The sequence below is a fragment of the Malania oleifera genome, chromosome 1 (assembly GCF_029873635.1).
Source record: "Malania oleifera isolate guangnan ecotype guangnan chromosome 1, ASM2987363v1, whole genome shotgun sequence".
Lineage (NCBI taxonomy): Eukaryota > Viridiplantae > Streptophyta > Magnoliopsida > Santalales > Ximeniaceae > Malania > Malania oleifera.
Window position 1 is genome coordinate 13,940,153 of NC_080417.1, and position 16,249 is coordinate 13,956,401.

At 36.1% G+C, this 16,249-nt stretch overlaps 2 protein-coding genes across 3 annotated transcripts in view; one reads left to right on the forward strand and one right to left on the reverse strand.

Moving 5' to 3' along the window:
• The window catches only part of LOC131143483 (protein MRG1), a 54,279-nt gene extending 53,548 nt beyond the window's left edge, over positions 1 to 731 (forward strand). For both annotated transcript variants that reach the window (XM_058091818.1, XM_058091826.1), the window contains one exon: positions 224 to 731. In XM_058091818.1, the coding sequence (XP_057947801.1) occupies positions 224 to 314 (91 nt within the window). In that variant the 3' untranslated portion in view covers positions 315 to 731. The remainder of the gene's footprint in view (positions 1 to 223) is intronic.
• Positions 732 to 1,181: 450 nt separating this feature from the next.
• LOC131150150 (probable cinnamyl alcohol dehydrogenase) overlaps positions 1,182 to 16,249 on the reverse strand; it is a gene marked incomplete at its 5' end in the record, with an annotated part of 44,077 nt that continues 29,009 nt past the window's right edge. The window contains 5 exon segments of the mRNA XM_058100771.1: positions 1,182 to 1,510; positions 1,795 to 1,891; positions 1,893 to 2,022; positions 2,024 to 2,240; positions 2,347 to 2,503. Of these exon segments, the coding sequence (XP_057956754.1) occupies positions 1,182 to 1,510; positions 1,795 to 1,891; positions 1,893 to 2,022; positions 2,024 to 2,240; positions 2,347 to 2,503 (930 nt within the window).

Genomic DNA, 16,249 nt, shown 5'->3' on the forward strand with positions numbered 1-16,249 from the left:
TGTTTCTTGCAACTATTTAAATGATCTGTTTGGTTCTATAAGCACTTGCTTAAATATATGTTCCTTTAGATTTAGAATATCACAGTAGAGTTCTTAGTTCTTTTGTCATTTTTTGGGTTATTTTGGCCCTGAAAATTTGGTGTTGTCCTATTGCTATAGAAACTGAATGAATTTCTTTCATTCCCATTTGGGCCCAATCATTGTAGTAGTTTGTGCAATGCAGGTTTCTGCAGAAGAATCAGAGCACTTTCTTTGTTTCTGCTTACGATAGTTCTAAAGGTTCTGAAGGAAGCGGCAAGGGGAAAGATGACTGAGCAGCACTGTTATCTGCTCTACCATCTGTTCTTTGGCACTCAACATCACATGACGCAATCTCATTGGCAAAACTGTCTGCGGCCTGTAAACAATCAGTAATGTAGAATGATGTCTGTTTGTCTGTTGTTGTACTAGTAGTCCAAACCACCCACAAAACCTCCCCCTTGCCCCCCTCCCTTTTCAACCCCTCAAAATCACCCAAACCCTCTACTAACATCACCCACACCACCACCACCACCACCAACCCCACCCCCCCCCCCCCCCCCCAACCAAAACCTCTATTCCTGGCAAATGATGTTCATTGTGAACTTACACTGTACAATTAATAGAGTTACCATGTGAAACAGCTAATTGTTTGCCAAAGCAGGAAAAAGAAAAAAAGAGAAATAAAATCTATTGGTTCATTGATTGTTAGCTGAGATGAGAATTGTTGGGTTTGTGTTGTGCATTGATTAAAGTTGAAAACTCGTGGTCTTTTGGATTGCAATGCATTGGCTCACACCAAAATCTAGTTTGTATGTTAAGCAAGATTGGAATGGAATGAAATTGATCTTTATAATTTTATATTTTCCCCATTTAATTTTTAATTTCATTCAGTGTGCCAAACATTAAGATTCTACCATGGAGAATCCTCTGTTGCGACTTGCGAATATTGGTGTCGTGCTTTTTAGGTAAAATGAGCAAATGTGGGAGGATGCATGGTTGCAAATGTGGGAGGATGCATTCATGATGTTACTCGTTGAGCATTTTAGGCAGGCTATTGTTGACATTTTTTTGTGCTGCATAAGAGTAATGGTACAACTGCATCACAGTAGAGGTATGGTTATGGTCCCTGCAGAGCCAGGCTTAATGCATTCTCAACTGCATTACAGTAGATGTATGGTTATGGTCCCTGCAGAGCCATGCTTAATGCATTCTCCTTGAGCTCCTCCACATTTATAGTAGGGAAAAATATTTAGAAGGGGTTGGCGTTGCAAGCTGCTAAATAGCCTCAAATCATTGAGGTTGCTGCCAGCCACATCCAGCACAAACCTGTACCTCACGTTATTCCTTTCCATCCTCTCAAAAGCCTCATTCACATAATCGATCTTCACTGCCTCTATCACAGATGTCAGTCCCTTCTCTGCCCAAAACTCTAATATTTCCTGCGTGTCTTCCATGCTTCCAGTTAAGCTCCCTGTAATTGTCTTGTTGCCTGCATGCGTTGCAACAGATTAACTAGGCCAGATTGAATTTAATTTAGGGAACTAATGGCAACATTAACAAAAGTTAGTGAGAGAGAGATTATATTTCCTACTGTTCTAACCGATGGCCCCAGCGTTCTAAACCCAATCCACGGTAACAATGGTTCCTATCCATTTACAATTTACCTTTACGGGGGGCTTGGCTTCGCTTGAAATGCTTTGTAAACAAATAGCTAGTGCTTCGCTTAAAATGCTTTGTAAACAAATAGCTAGTGAAGTTGGACGTGAGGCATACCTAAAATAAGATCAACTGAATCAAATTTCAGGGGCTTGCGAGCCACCCCAACTAACAGCAGCTTCCCGTCAACCTTGAGAAGTGGATGGTATAGCTTACAACCGGTGCACGGCTGGAACAGTGTCAAGAATGTAGTCAAGGCTATTTGCAGCTGCCTCCATTTCTGCTGCTTTAGAACTCAACAGGAAAGCATGTGCTCCCAAATGCTCCATGGCCTTCACCCTCTTCTTCAGAAGAGCTGATCACAGTCACATGATGCCCCATTGCCTTTGCTATCAGAACACCCAGATGCCCAACTCCTCCCAGACCCAAAATACTTGCTCTTAAAATCTTTTTGCATCCACAGAACTGTCTCAATGGACTGTAAGCTGTCACCCCGGGACACAACACGGGCGCAGCTTGCTCTGGTGCAAGATTTTCTGGAATTTGAACCACAAACCTGCATTGTATTATTCAGTCATATGTTTATTAATTTTACTTGTATTGTCTACTTGAGTACAAACATGTAGACAAATAAAAGGTAATTGTTAAGCTTAATTAGTTGTTTCTGATGAACAATCATGGCAGAAGAGAACTCTCCCTGGGTGGGTTTGCCATCGTTGTAGATGCCATTGCAGGTGAAGATTCTATTGTCGCAGTATTGCTCTATGTTGGACTTGCAAGACATGCATTCGCCACCAGATCCAATTGTGCATCCAACCCTGTTGGCCTAACATGGTTTACTAATATTGTTTTGATGATAAGTCACTTAACATGTTTTGTTGCAAGTGATGAAACTTTAGGAATCGAGTCATTAAGCTCAAGTTCAAATGAATACAAAAGTTGATTGCAAGACTCCATGAAAAAGGAATATGAAAGTTTGAAGATCATGAGAGCATGAATTCCAAAGAGGAATTGATGAAAGCTTAGAGATTTGAGGCTCAAAGACAAAAATGACTCAACAAATAAGACTCCAAAGCTTAGAATGTGTTTAAAGTCTTAAGAGAGTCTCTATGTAAGTATTTCATTCAAATGATAATTTGATTGGATTTGAAGCTCATTAGGAATCTCAGTGACTTAGAGACCATGTTTTGAAAAATCTTGGAAAATACATTTCAAAAGCCTTAAATTATTTTGAGGAAAGCAAAAGAGCAAAAAGAATTTGGAAACAAAATTGAAAAATCAGTTTTTGGTCTTTTCAGGCTGTTGACAAGATTTTCCCAATCGACTGACAAATATTTGAACTAATTTTGAAACAACCCAAGAGGACCCAGTCGACTGACTCGTGTGTTCCCAGTCAACTAACTCATTCTGTGTTTGAAAATCTCAATGTTTTAAATGGATCCAGGCAACTGACTCCTATTTCCCAATTGACTGTCTCTTCGATATTTTAAATTTTAAACATAACGAGTACTTTCCAAATTTGATTTTTTAAATTCTAATCATTATGAAAACTTGGGAAACACTCAAAGTCACTTGGAGAATACGAAATACTCTTGATTAATCATCTATAAATACCTCCCCAAGGCAAAGGATTCAAACACACCAAGCAATTACAGCAATCAAGTTTTCTTGCTCTCAAAACTCTCAATACTCTAAAAAGCTCTCTTGTGCAATTACTTTATGAAATTCTCTACTAAGGTTTGTTAGGAATCTCTTACACAATTCTGAGCCTATACTGAATTATTTCAATCTAGAAAGAAAGCTCACGGTGATATACTTCTAAAGGCTTCAAATTCTTTCAATTATTATTTTGAATTGAAGTATATTTTAGTGCTTAATCAAAACTTGTTCTTGTTTTGTAGACGATTTAGGTTCTTTAATCGGTTTTGGACGAAGCGTGGGGTATCGTTTGGAGAGGCATACTCTAGCCTATTGAAGGAAAGATTATAAGGTTGCTCCTGCCCGTAAAGGAGTGGTTATAGTGGAATCCTTGGGTGGTTTAGCCTAAGGCGAGGACGTAAGCGGGTATAGCCGAACTTCGTAGAAACTATCGTCTCACTCTCTTCCCTACTCTCATTTAATTTCCTATTTATATTAACTGCGTGGTTGGATTTTAATTTTTTGATCATAAACACTACGTGGATTGGAAATTAAATAAACCAAGGTTTTATTTGATTTTGAGATTGCGAAAACCGAAAGGGAGTATGCTGGTTGTGGAAACCTTAAAGGGAGTACGTTGATTGATTAACACCCAAGACTAATTAACTTAAAGTTTATTTAAAGTTTGAGTTTTTGGAAGATTGTTGGAAGTTTGAATTGTAGTATACATTGAGAAAATAGGTTCATAAACACAAGGATTTTTATCAGCAAGCATACATTCTCAAACTCTACTTTGAGTTACTGAATATTGACAAGCATTGCTGAACTCTTTCTCTAGTGTGGATTGTGTTAGTTGGATTGAGTTGAAGTGTTGAACAGGATATTCAACTTACTATATTCATTATAAAGGTTTTAACAAAGTTAGTTTTCCGCTGAACTTAAAATTGAAAACCTTCTTTACTTGTATTAGTTAAAGAATCAGTTGAAGAAATTTTAAAATCCCAATTCACCCCCTTCTTGGAAATACACCTTCCTTTTCAATTGGCATCAAAGTGGGGTTATAGCAAATCTTAACTAGAAGCTATATAAAGATCACTATGGCACACCTAGGTGTATCCCCTTTTGCTGAGAGACAATCCTCAACTAGACCCCCTATTTTCTGCGGTGTAAACTACACCTTTTGAAAACAAAGAATGAGAATCTATATTGAAACTATGGATTGTAAAGTATGGAAAGTTGTCACACATGGTGATCATATTCCTACTAAATTAGTAGATGGTAAAGAAGTGCCTAAAGAAGAACAAGATTTGACTAATAATGACTATAAAATGATGCAAGTAAACTCAAGTGTCATGAATGCACTATATTATGCTTTGGACATTAATGAATTCAATAGGATCATGACTTGTAAGTCAGCAAAAGAAATATGGGATAAGTTAGAGGTAACCTATGAAGGAACGGTAGATGTTAGAGATAGTAGAATCGACATGCTCACTAGCGAGTATGAGGCCTTTAAGATAAATCTAGATGAAACTATTGGTAGTATGTAAACTAGGTTTACTTACATAATAAATTCCTTAAATGCTTTAGGGAAAAACTACTCAATGTATGAAATGATCTAAAAAATCCTTAAATGACTTCCTCCAAAATAGGAAGCTAAGGCCACAGCAATCACGGAAGGAAGAAACCTAAAAAATTCCTCCCTTGATGAGTTAATTGGATCCCTTCTCACATATGAGATGGTGATAAACGAAAGAAATTCAGAGAACAATAATAAAAATAAGAAATCAATAGCCCTTAAAGCTATTAAAGAAAGTTGTAGTGATGAAAACGAAGATAATGAATTAGATGATGAAAAACTAGCATTCATTACTAAATGACTTGGAAATTTTTTTAGAAAGAATAGGAAATTCCCTTGGAAGTTTAAAGGATCAAAAACTAACAAAGGAGAAACAAACATAAAGGAAACTAAGAATGAACCACCTACGTATTATAACTGCAAGAAGGTCGGACACATTAACCCTGATTGTCCATGACTGAAGAAAGACAAGAAGAAGAAAAGGAAGGCAATGGAAGTTACATGAGATGATACAAGCTCAAATGAATAGGAGAATGAATCAAGTGAACAAGAAGTTGCCAACATGTGTTTTATGGCGCACAATGCTGAGGTAAACTCTTACTATGTTCATCGGAAGAATCTAGTGGAGAGTCTTGTAATGATTCATGTGATAGTATGCCTTCATACAAGGAAATCCAAGCTGAATTATTCGCCTTACACAATAGGTTCATTAAAGTAACTAAAAGGAACATAACTTTGAAAGAACAAAATAACAATCTTAAGAATCAGCTAGAATCCTCTAAATCAGCTAAAAAAGAAAAGGAATCTCATATTGATGACCTAATGAAAAAAATAAACAACATGTCTCAAGAGTCGGTGAAACTACAAGTAAATGATGAAAGTAAGAAATACTTAGAAATAAGTAATCTTAAAAGTAAAATTGAAGATAAAGACAAAATCATTTATAATATTATTAAAGGGAAAGAGAATTTTGAAAAGATGGTTGGACAACAAAGGATGATTAGTGACAAAGAAGAAATTGGTTACAATGTAATTGAAAACAAAAAGAAGAAGAACTTATTTATGGAATATTTTGTAAAAGAAGCAAAATACTATGCTAGTACATCTTCTACAAATATTCATGAACACGCTACTTGTTCTTGTGTACGAATAAGGGACACATAAAGTTTAATCGTCCACTTAAAAAGAAGTATGTCAAAATCAAATATGAATGGAGAGTGAACACTAAAAATAGATATTGCAACGACCCCAAAATTCATACCATTTTACATATATGTTGTAAAAATATATTACTCTGATACCCCTGTAATATCTATTATAGCATCTCAGTCCCAAAGTGGGCACCGAGGAATCCCTCTTTATAAGATAATACACCTATGCAGCGGAAAATATAAAAATCAAATAACCATAATTACGATACCAGAATTCAGTATTTTCTCAAAACATATACGTACATCTCTCCAGTATTCACCACTAGATCATCTAGTATCTACACAAAAATACATCTCTCATGTTGACCTTATAGGTCACACCCTGTTTTGATTATAAAAAATACTCAGGTATTTAATGTCTACCGAATTGAGGTGCAGGTTTATCTTGGCAATATCATATGATGACACTCGGAGACCCAGAGGAAAATGATGGTACTTGGAGACCCAGAGGAAAATGAAGACCCTAGTTGAATATTCATTGTTGTAATTTCTATTTGGGTCTGCAATCTTAATTAAGAAAAGGTCTGTAATAATTTGCATTTCATGCATATAGGAACTAAAAGCTCAAAGACCACAGAATGACTCTAGGTCCCTATACATCACTTGAAAAGCAAATGACCATAGATGGACCTTAGGGAACACTCAAAGGTCGACCGACGCCGGATTTTTTTGGCGTCCTAAAGAAGGCCTGAAATGACCCGTAGGACACTCACACATGCACATGTATGGCTAAATAAATAGGGTGTTTGCATGATCAAATAGGATCGAAATGCACAATATATGCATGTTCGGTCAACCATACTCTTTAGTACAAAATTCCCCCGGTCGACCGAATCAGGACCGGGTCAACAGATTGAACACAGTCTGGTCGACCAAACTCACCTAGTTCATTTATACCCGGTTGAATGAACTCCCTTTGAGTCAACATAATTGACCATCTAGTTGACTGAGCATGAAATGCATATCAACGCCTTAGTCGACCGAGTTCTCACGTGTGGAAACTCAATGGTTTGGTCGACTGATCGAAATAGTTCAAAATGTCCCTGGTCGACCGAACCGCACAAAAAGGGAAAAATCACCCTGAACCTCTAAGTCCGATTAACCGAACTTGTAGTTCATTTAATGCCCTGTTGATTGAACTTCAAGCAACTCGGTCAACCAAACTCGTCTCGGTCGATTGGTGCTCTCGAGTTGCCCCAAATTTTTTACTATGGTTAATATTTTTAAACGGGGTTAAAATAATTAAATTGTATTAAAACTTTCCAAATAATTCCATATATGTCCTGAATGGTTATATTTTTGTGGATGTCTATATATACCCCCTCATTTGGAATTATTAGCATGAGATTAGAAAAACAATTAGCAAATTCCTCTGAATCTCAAAAACCTATTTTTGCCTATTCCACTCCAAATACTCTTATATATTCATTCCCTTGATACATCTTAGCATTGTGAGTATATTTTGTGTGCTAGTGCTTATTAGGTATTGCTAATACTCCCATTGTCTTGCTTGAATATTTGATATTGATTTTGGGGAGTTTGGCATAGTTTATCCCACAAATTTTTATTGATAAAATCTTATGTTGGGATAAACTCATAAGCTTAAGGATCTTTGCATTGTCATTGCAAGATTCCTATAGCTTTATTTTTGTGTGTAAAATATTTTACAAAACTAGATTTCAAACAACTCTTGTGCTATATACATTTGAGAAAATATTTTTGAGGTTGTTTGAATACTCTGATTGGCATCTTTGAAACCTTAAGCCTGCATTGAGATACTTTGTATTGTGTTTCAAAGAAAATCCTGTTTATACACTCTTGTGCCTATTTCAAATTATCCATAATATTGAGTGTTGATTGCACACGTAGAGCACCAAACTTATAGTTCTTACATCATTGAGGTGCATTGATTATATTGAGTTGTACTGGTACACATACCTGTTTGTGTAAGAAGCATATTTTCGTGTACAAATTTTATACACATTGGTTGTATTCTAGGCATGCGCCTGAAGAGGGAGACAAGCCTTGGTAAAATAGTCCCAAACTGGCTTAGACCCGGTTAGGAAAGCTAGGTGCACTATCCTGGTAAAGCGTGTTGGTTGAGGTCATCCCCTTGAATTGACCTAATTGTAATCGATGCCGCTCCACCCGTTAAGTGAGCCTTTAGTGGAATCCTTGGGCTTGCGAGTTAGAGGCGGGGACGTAGGCACAAGTGGCCGAACCTCGATAACATATCATGTGTGCATTTAATTTTTCTATTATTTATTTATCGCACCTGTATGTTATATTGTGAATGCCATGCATGTAGAGACCCAAACCTATATAAGTTGGATTCGTCGACGAAGGGTCACGTTCGTCAACAAAGTCCTTTGGAGCCTCGTCGACGAAATTCAGAGCCTCGTTAACGAGCAAATACCGAGCGGGTCAGTAATATCCGAACTAGGCTCGGCAATGAAGGTATGGCCTCGTCGACGAACAGTGTGGTGGATTCGTCGACGAAGACGCCGCCTCGTCGACGAATTGTACTTGGTCAAAGGCCCTATAAATATCCATTTAAGTTGCTTAGAAGCTAAGTTTGCTTCCAAACTCTCTTTCTCTCTCTACCAATGAAATTGCTCTCTCTCTCTCTAAGATTCTTCGTTGTTCGTCGTCCATTTCCAAAAACGAAAGATACTGCGTGGATCAAAAGAGGAAACTCTACAATCCTAGTATATCAGATCATAGTTTCGAAGATTTTTGGGTTTTCCCAAAAATCGAGGTAAGGATCTGATTTCAGTTTAGATTGGATATTTGGATAGTAAGATTATATTTTGTTTTTTTAGGTTTCCAAGATCCCGGATTGTTGATTTGGACCGTGTTCGTACGAAGTTTCATTTCGAGTGTAAGGTAAGGGGAATTTAATTACAACAACATTTTTGGAAAAACCAAACCACTAAAAAGCTAGTTTATGTTATTATGTATGATTTAACTATTTATTTGTTAAATTCTATGGAGTAGAAATGTCGGTTTTACGATTTTACGATTTTTGGTAAAAATGAGGATTTCGGCGTATGATCTCCAAACTTTACAAAAATCATTTATTTGTGTTTATACTATAGTAGGAGATGCTCGAATCCTTTACTTATTCATTTAAATGATGTTTACTGGATTTCTATTGTTTAGCGCGTTTTTGGATTAAACTTGTGTGATATATGTTGAAATGGAAATGTATGAATTTTCTATACTATTGATATAGATTATGGGAACGGAGTTCCAATTTGTTATATTGAATATGTTGAAATGGAAATGTATAAATTTTCTATACTATTGTTATAGATATGGGAACGAAGTTCCAATTAGTTATACTGAGAATGTGAAAAACGGAGGCCGGTGATACACCGAGCTGAATCAGTAAACAAAAAGGGGTAAAACTGAGTGGAAAGGCGCCAATTTGAACCCAATGTGATTATCTGAATTTGTGAAAAATACTGAAATTGCACAGGTTACTATTTTGCTATAAATTGTATATATGATACTGGAACCACAGCTTGTGACCAAAAGAAGTTGAAAGAAACTTCAGAAAAAGGGGTTGAAAAATACTCTAGTTCGGGGGTTGAAATAAACTCCTAGGGCTAGGTACCGATGCTGGCAGTGCAACCATACATGAGAAAATCAATAAGGGTATATTAGATGGTCGACCTGCGAGGAGTTAGTAAGCTGCTGGTAAAAATAAGCCAGGGGGCTGTTGGATCATAAAAGATGCTCGGCTTTGTCTGCACGAACAGGACACTGTCAGAGGCAATTAGTGCACAACCCATGCCACGAGGTAAACAGGCAAATTGTCATACCAAGCTAGAGGTGTTCTAATAATCATATGCATGATTTAAATATTTGATGTGCAGATAAATGTTATATGGTACAGTATTATAAACAAATGTTTCAAATGTATGAGTTTGTATGAAAATGTGCATTTATGCAGTCACACACTGTTGTAACACTTTCTTCCTTACTGAGAGGTGTCTTACCTTATCATACAACCTTTGTTTTCAGGTCCATCAGTACATCGGTCCTAGTAGCAAAAGGGACTGGGGAGATTATTTTTGGTTAGCTTACGTAAGCATTTGAATCTTGTATTAAACCTAGATGAAAGTCCTTTTTGGAGGGTTGTAATAACACGATTTATTCTATGTTTGGTTTTATGTAATTGTGGATGTATTAGTAAACTCTGGTATAAGACTGATAGAAATCCAGGTGGATGTTTATGTTTTTCCGCAACATTTACATCGAAGTTATGTATGATTTATACCCATATGTCCCTGTTTAGGGCGAGTTGTTTACATATCTTGAACAGGTATAGGTATTTGGTATAAGTGAGTGACACCTAGATCCATATGAAGGGCCGAGTCGTTTTAGCGCATGATTTAATTTTCCCACGTTATATTTATACGCGTATTTGGAACTGTATCAAATAGACCCTAGGTCACAAATACACTGCCGTTAGATTAGCTAAACCTAGGAATAAATTTTAAAATTCCAATTCACCTCTCCCTCTTGGGAATACACCAAAGCTAACATCTCAGCATACACTTACCCTACAAATAGGGCAGTATAAGATTCCCTCTATCTTCGAGCCTGATATGCTTGTCTAACTAGATCACCTGAAATGTTTAAATTACTGGGATGAGACAACTCTTAGTAAGATGAAATATAATATTACTAGTGTGTGGTTACTGAATTTACATGAACAATATACTTTTAATCATCTGAAACTGAGATAACATGTAAAATAAAATCCAATATAACTCACACCTATGTGGCTTAAAATGCAACATTTTCTGAACTTTCTATTTAATCATAATTTTCGTATCTATGGGTATATCTGTTGTTTTTTGTAAATCTGTATAAATATACGTAACTATGAAAACTTCCCTCGATGGTTAACTCTAAGTCATGATTTGACCCCTCATGACAGGGTTGTGCAGTCTATAGGCGGGACTTAACACTGGTTGACCTACCAGGATAAGTCAACTAAAATCTATATCATCATATCAGCCCCTCAACCCGGTCTACCAGGAAGTCTGCAATCTCTCTCAAGGCACGATTGACTACTCATAAATCCACACACTATCTGAGATATGTGGTTGCACTCTAAACTGAAATAGCTACGGTACCGTGCTCTGTAATCTGATCTAATCCATCAGGGTCTGATATTATATAATGCTGCTATATATCTTATTGGTTTACTATGATTCTGTTCAACTGTAATAACCATGATTCTGTAAAACTATATTAACTATAACGCTGTAGTAAACTGATCTGCATAAACTATAATATCTGTATGTTATGGTTCTGTAATATCTATATATCATGGTTATGTAATCTGTATATCATGGTACTATGAAAACTGTATATTTGAATAAACTGTGTAAATCATAGTTCTATGAAACACTGAATAGTTGTAGCTTTATAAATAAAACTGTATAATCTGTGTATCATAATTCTATAAAACTATATAATTGTATTTCTATAAAAGATGAGTAGAACTCTATACTATACTAATATTTTTCATGCCACACAAATAAATAAAAATCATTAACTATAATTTGTAAAACTGTATAATTTTTTACTCTGGAAACCCATAAACATATACTACACTTTTCTGGTAAAAATTTATGATTTAACTAGTATAGCATATTTCCTTTACCTCACTGACTGGGAGGCTTGACTCCAACTTTATTCTTACGCCCGTATCGTACCAACTCCAAAACCCTGAAATAACGTACATTTCCTAACTCAATCAACCCAAACTCAGAATAATAACTATACTCACCTTTTCCCCAGGCTCACATATCTCTTTTATCCATAGAAATCTAAACTACTAGAGTTCCTAAGAAAACACCCAATGGGATCCTTAACCCATGCCTGTGGTGTTTGGAAACCCAAACCCTAAAATCACAATACCCTAGTTTAATCAACTCAAACTTCAGTATATTTTCATCTAATACAAGATTTGGGTTCAAAAAAGCCTACTAACTATATAAACCCTAAAATAACCTACTTACCTTGATTTTGGGATGGTGCCTGAACTTCTTAGACCAAAATGCTGCTCTGACTAAGTTATAGAGAATCTACCTGGGATCATCGTGGTAACTTCTGATCGTTGAAACAGGGAAAATCGGGGCTGGAATCGTAGAGAGAAGTAAGGGGAATCGAATTCTAGAGAGAGAGAGGAGAAATTGTTTTTCTTGCCAAAATCTGACTTTTTGAGTATATATAGGTGGCTGACCATGTGGCTTTGTCGAGGAGACACGTGGACTCGTCGACAAACCTAAGAAGGGATTTCTTCGACAAACCCTTGAACCTTGTCAACAAACTTGAATGTCCTGAAATCCTACTCTTGGTATCTCTTCGTCGATGAGACAAGTGTCCTCGTTGACGGGTCAAAGAAGACGAGCTTACAGTACTCGTTGACGAAGCCCTGTAGATTTCCCTTTATAATTTCTTTTTTCCTTATTTTCTCACTTATTTTCTTTCCTTTACTCTTTTCCTTCATTAATTTCCATAATTTAAATCTTCTGGTTCTCTACATTCTTCCCTCTTTATAAAATTTCATCCTCAAAATTTGCTATCTGTGCTATACACCATCCTTTGAGAAAAATTTGCTGCTTATTTTGTTAATTACCCTCACTTATGGCAGAGGAATACCATGATTACAATTACGGTTCTGGAAGATTACAAGTATACACTAAAATAAAATTATCCCAAACCAAAAACTCTACCTATCCTATAATATAAAACACCACTTATACATTAATTACCCTGCATTGTATAATCGATACTGATTAAACAATATTGACTTTATCTGAATTTTTACCTTCCTTTTCCTGACTAATACTGATCCCCACTAAACAAATGTGGGTACCTCTGTCATATTTCCTCCTCAAACTCCCATGACACCTCCTCTATTGCATGATTCCTCCATAGTATTTTCACTAATAGAATTTTTCTTGGTGCGCAACTCCTGTTCTATTCTATCTAGAATCTGCACCGGTATTTCCTCACATGCCAAAGTATCTCTAATTTCTATTTCCTCATAGCTAGTCACGTGGGAGGGATCTAGGACATATTTCCTCAACATGGAAACATAGAATACATCATGAATCCTAGATAAAGCTGGTGGTAAAGCTAGCCTATAGACGATTGAACCCACTCTCTCAAGTATTTCGAATGGGCCAATAAACCTAGGGCTCAACTTACCCTTCTTCCGAAATCTCATAGTTCCTCTCAGCGGTGCTACTCTCAGAAATACCTGATCTCCCATATCAAACTCCAACTTCCGGCGGCGAGTATTTGCGTAATTTTTCTGCTGACTCTAAGCTACACTGAGTCTATCTCTAATAAGTTGGACTTTATCGTACACCTGCTGCATCAATTCTGGTCCTAGAACTCGCCTTTCACCTATTTCATCCCAATATAGTGGAGAACGACACGTCCTACTATATATTGCCTCATAATTTGCCATCTCGGTGCTGGCCTGTTGGCTATTATTGTAATGCCCCAAACTTGAAAACTCGGTCCAGTGCGTTATACTTGAATGAACCATGCTTTTTGGTGCCCCGAACTCGCCTGGTGGGACTCAGGTGCCAAGTAATCCATTTTCCTGTTATTCCATTAACAATTACGTAGCGGAAAACATAACTACAATCCTCAACCAATAATACTAGAGTTTTCTACATCTATCTACATTCCAAAATAAACCATTAATCAACCTACATACACATATATACATATCTTCAATATCCATTATTCACAACCATCCATTTCTCAGAAAACTTAAAACATAAAACATAAAACTTAGATACAACCCAAAATATCATCGCAAGTTTATACCCCTTTTCTCAAAAATGCTATAACAGCTCCGAGCTTTCTAAGCTCGATCACGTGGAGGTTATGAAAAAGATAAATTTGTATTCGAGTGAGACACATCTTAGTAAGGGAAGAAACAATATATTAAATCAGTGTGTGGCAACATGAGGTTTGTAAATAACATATGTATATGTATTCATCATTTGCAAATCATTATCATAATTTCTAAAATCCTTTCTTGAGCCTGATCAAACACATGCAAGATATTTTACCCATAAGAATACCTAAGAATTTGGGTGATTACCCGTCTATACAAGTAGCACCCCTCTGCTATGATACTTTAGGCAACCAATGGTCACAACTGAAGCATATCAGGGAACTTACCTTACTTAGTAAGCCCTCAGGTGAAAAAGTAATCTCGTACTCACACTGTTCATACAAAGGTTTACTAGTTAAGGCTCCCGAGAATAAGGAAATTTACCTACCCATACAAGTAATTTCCCTCTACCCTAATACGTTATGCAACCTATTGCTACATTTGATACCTACTAGGGCACTCGCCTTTCTCAGTAAAACCCTTAGACGAAGAGTTCACCCCGCCCATATAAGTACATATCATACTAGCATGAATACTGATACTACAATAATACATTACTCTGTCTGTCATTTATCCTGCATTTCTCATCTGTTCATGTTCTCAACTTTGACATTTCATAACATTTCACTTTACGTGGCTCTTTCCCATTTTACATTGTTCACATTTCATATTTCATTTCCATTTCATTCATATTTCATTTCATTCTCATTTTCATTTCATTTCATTTCATGCATTCGTACTACAACTCCTTTTAGTTGTACATCAGTTAGTCCACATAGATATGCACTAATCTGCTACTATAGCTCCTTTTAGCTATTCATCAATTAGTCTACAGCTCCTTTTAGCCGGTCATCATTTATCCATGGTTGCATTAACAATCACATGCAGCATAATTCATATAACATTTTCATTCTCAATGCATTCCTTGTATAACCTGTATCTCATACATATAACATAATTTAAAACATAATTACCATTTTACTCATGCCACACAATTTAGCAATATGTTTCAAACATTTCCTGTAAAATAAGCCAACCTTCATTTATAATTCATATACTGAAAATATACCTTTCATTTCTTACACAATTTTCCTAAAGAATCTTTCACTTTCATCAGTTCATTTTCACATATACATATCTAATAACATAGCCCTAGGCTCAAAACTTATAATTTAAATGGTTGACATTTTAAACCCATACGGAAACATATACATATATACATAACATAATCCATTTATCTATTTAATTCATAAAAACCTGGTTTAATATATATTCCCCTTTACATGCTTTCTTGAACTACGCCAACAAGGACCCCGTAAAATACCTACAGCACTCACCCGAACCCTAAATCAAAATCCTAGTTCCATTAAATCAACCCTAAATAAAATATTATTTTAATGTTTTCTAGGCCCATAAATTCCAAATAAACAATTAAACTCTCAAATATAACCAATTTACTTAATTCCCAAAATCACACTCTCGCTTTAGAGTGGTACGTAGGAAATTCAAATTGAAAATTTACTCCGGCCAAAATGACGACAATCGAAATTAGGACCCCGATGTGGTGCCCGATCATTGATTTAACTAAATATCTAAGGAGAAATTAAGGAAATAGAGGGGGTATACCTTTCCCCAAGAGTGATGCTTACGCTACTCCCACGACAAACCCGCTTCAGTAGAAATGTCGGTGGCAGAGATAGGAACCCAGCGATATCTTCAGTTTTATGATCGGCCGAATATTGATTGAGAAAATGAGGAGAGAGAGAGAGAGGTGAGGAGAGACGATGTGAGATGAAGAGAGAGAGATGGCGCAGGTCCTCTAGATTCCAAATTCAATTTGGAATTGAAAAAGCTTCTCAGGTAAGCTTTCTTTATCCAATTTAATAACATTTAATTAATTATTATTATTATTATTATTATTATTATTATTATTAGTTTACTATTCCTTTTATTTGTATATTTAATTATTTTATTTATTATTTTTTCTAATTATTTTAATCATTTTAATTTTTCGGGTGTTTTTAGTTATTATATGCGAACTCAACTAGCGGCATATACTGGGTCCAACTATCCCCGAAATCCCGCACACACGTTTGTAGCATATTCTCAAGTATCTGGATCATCCTCTCTGTCTACCCATCATTCTGAGGATGAAAGGTTGTGCTAAATGATAATTGAGACCCCAAATATTCTTGCAAACTC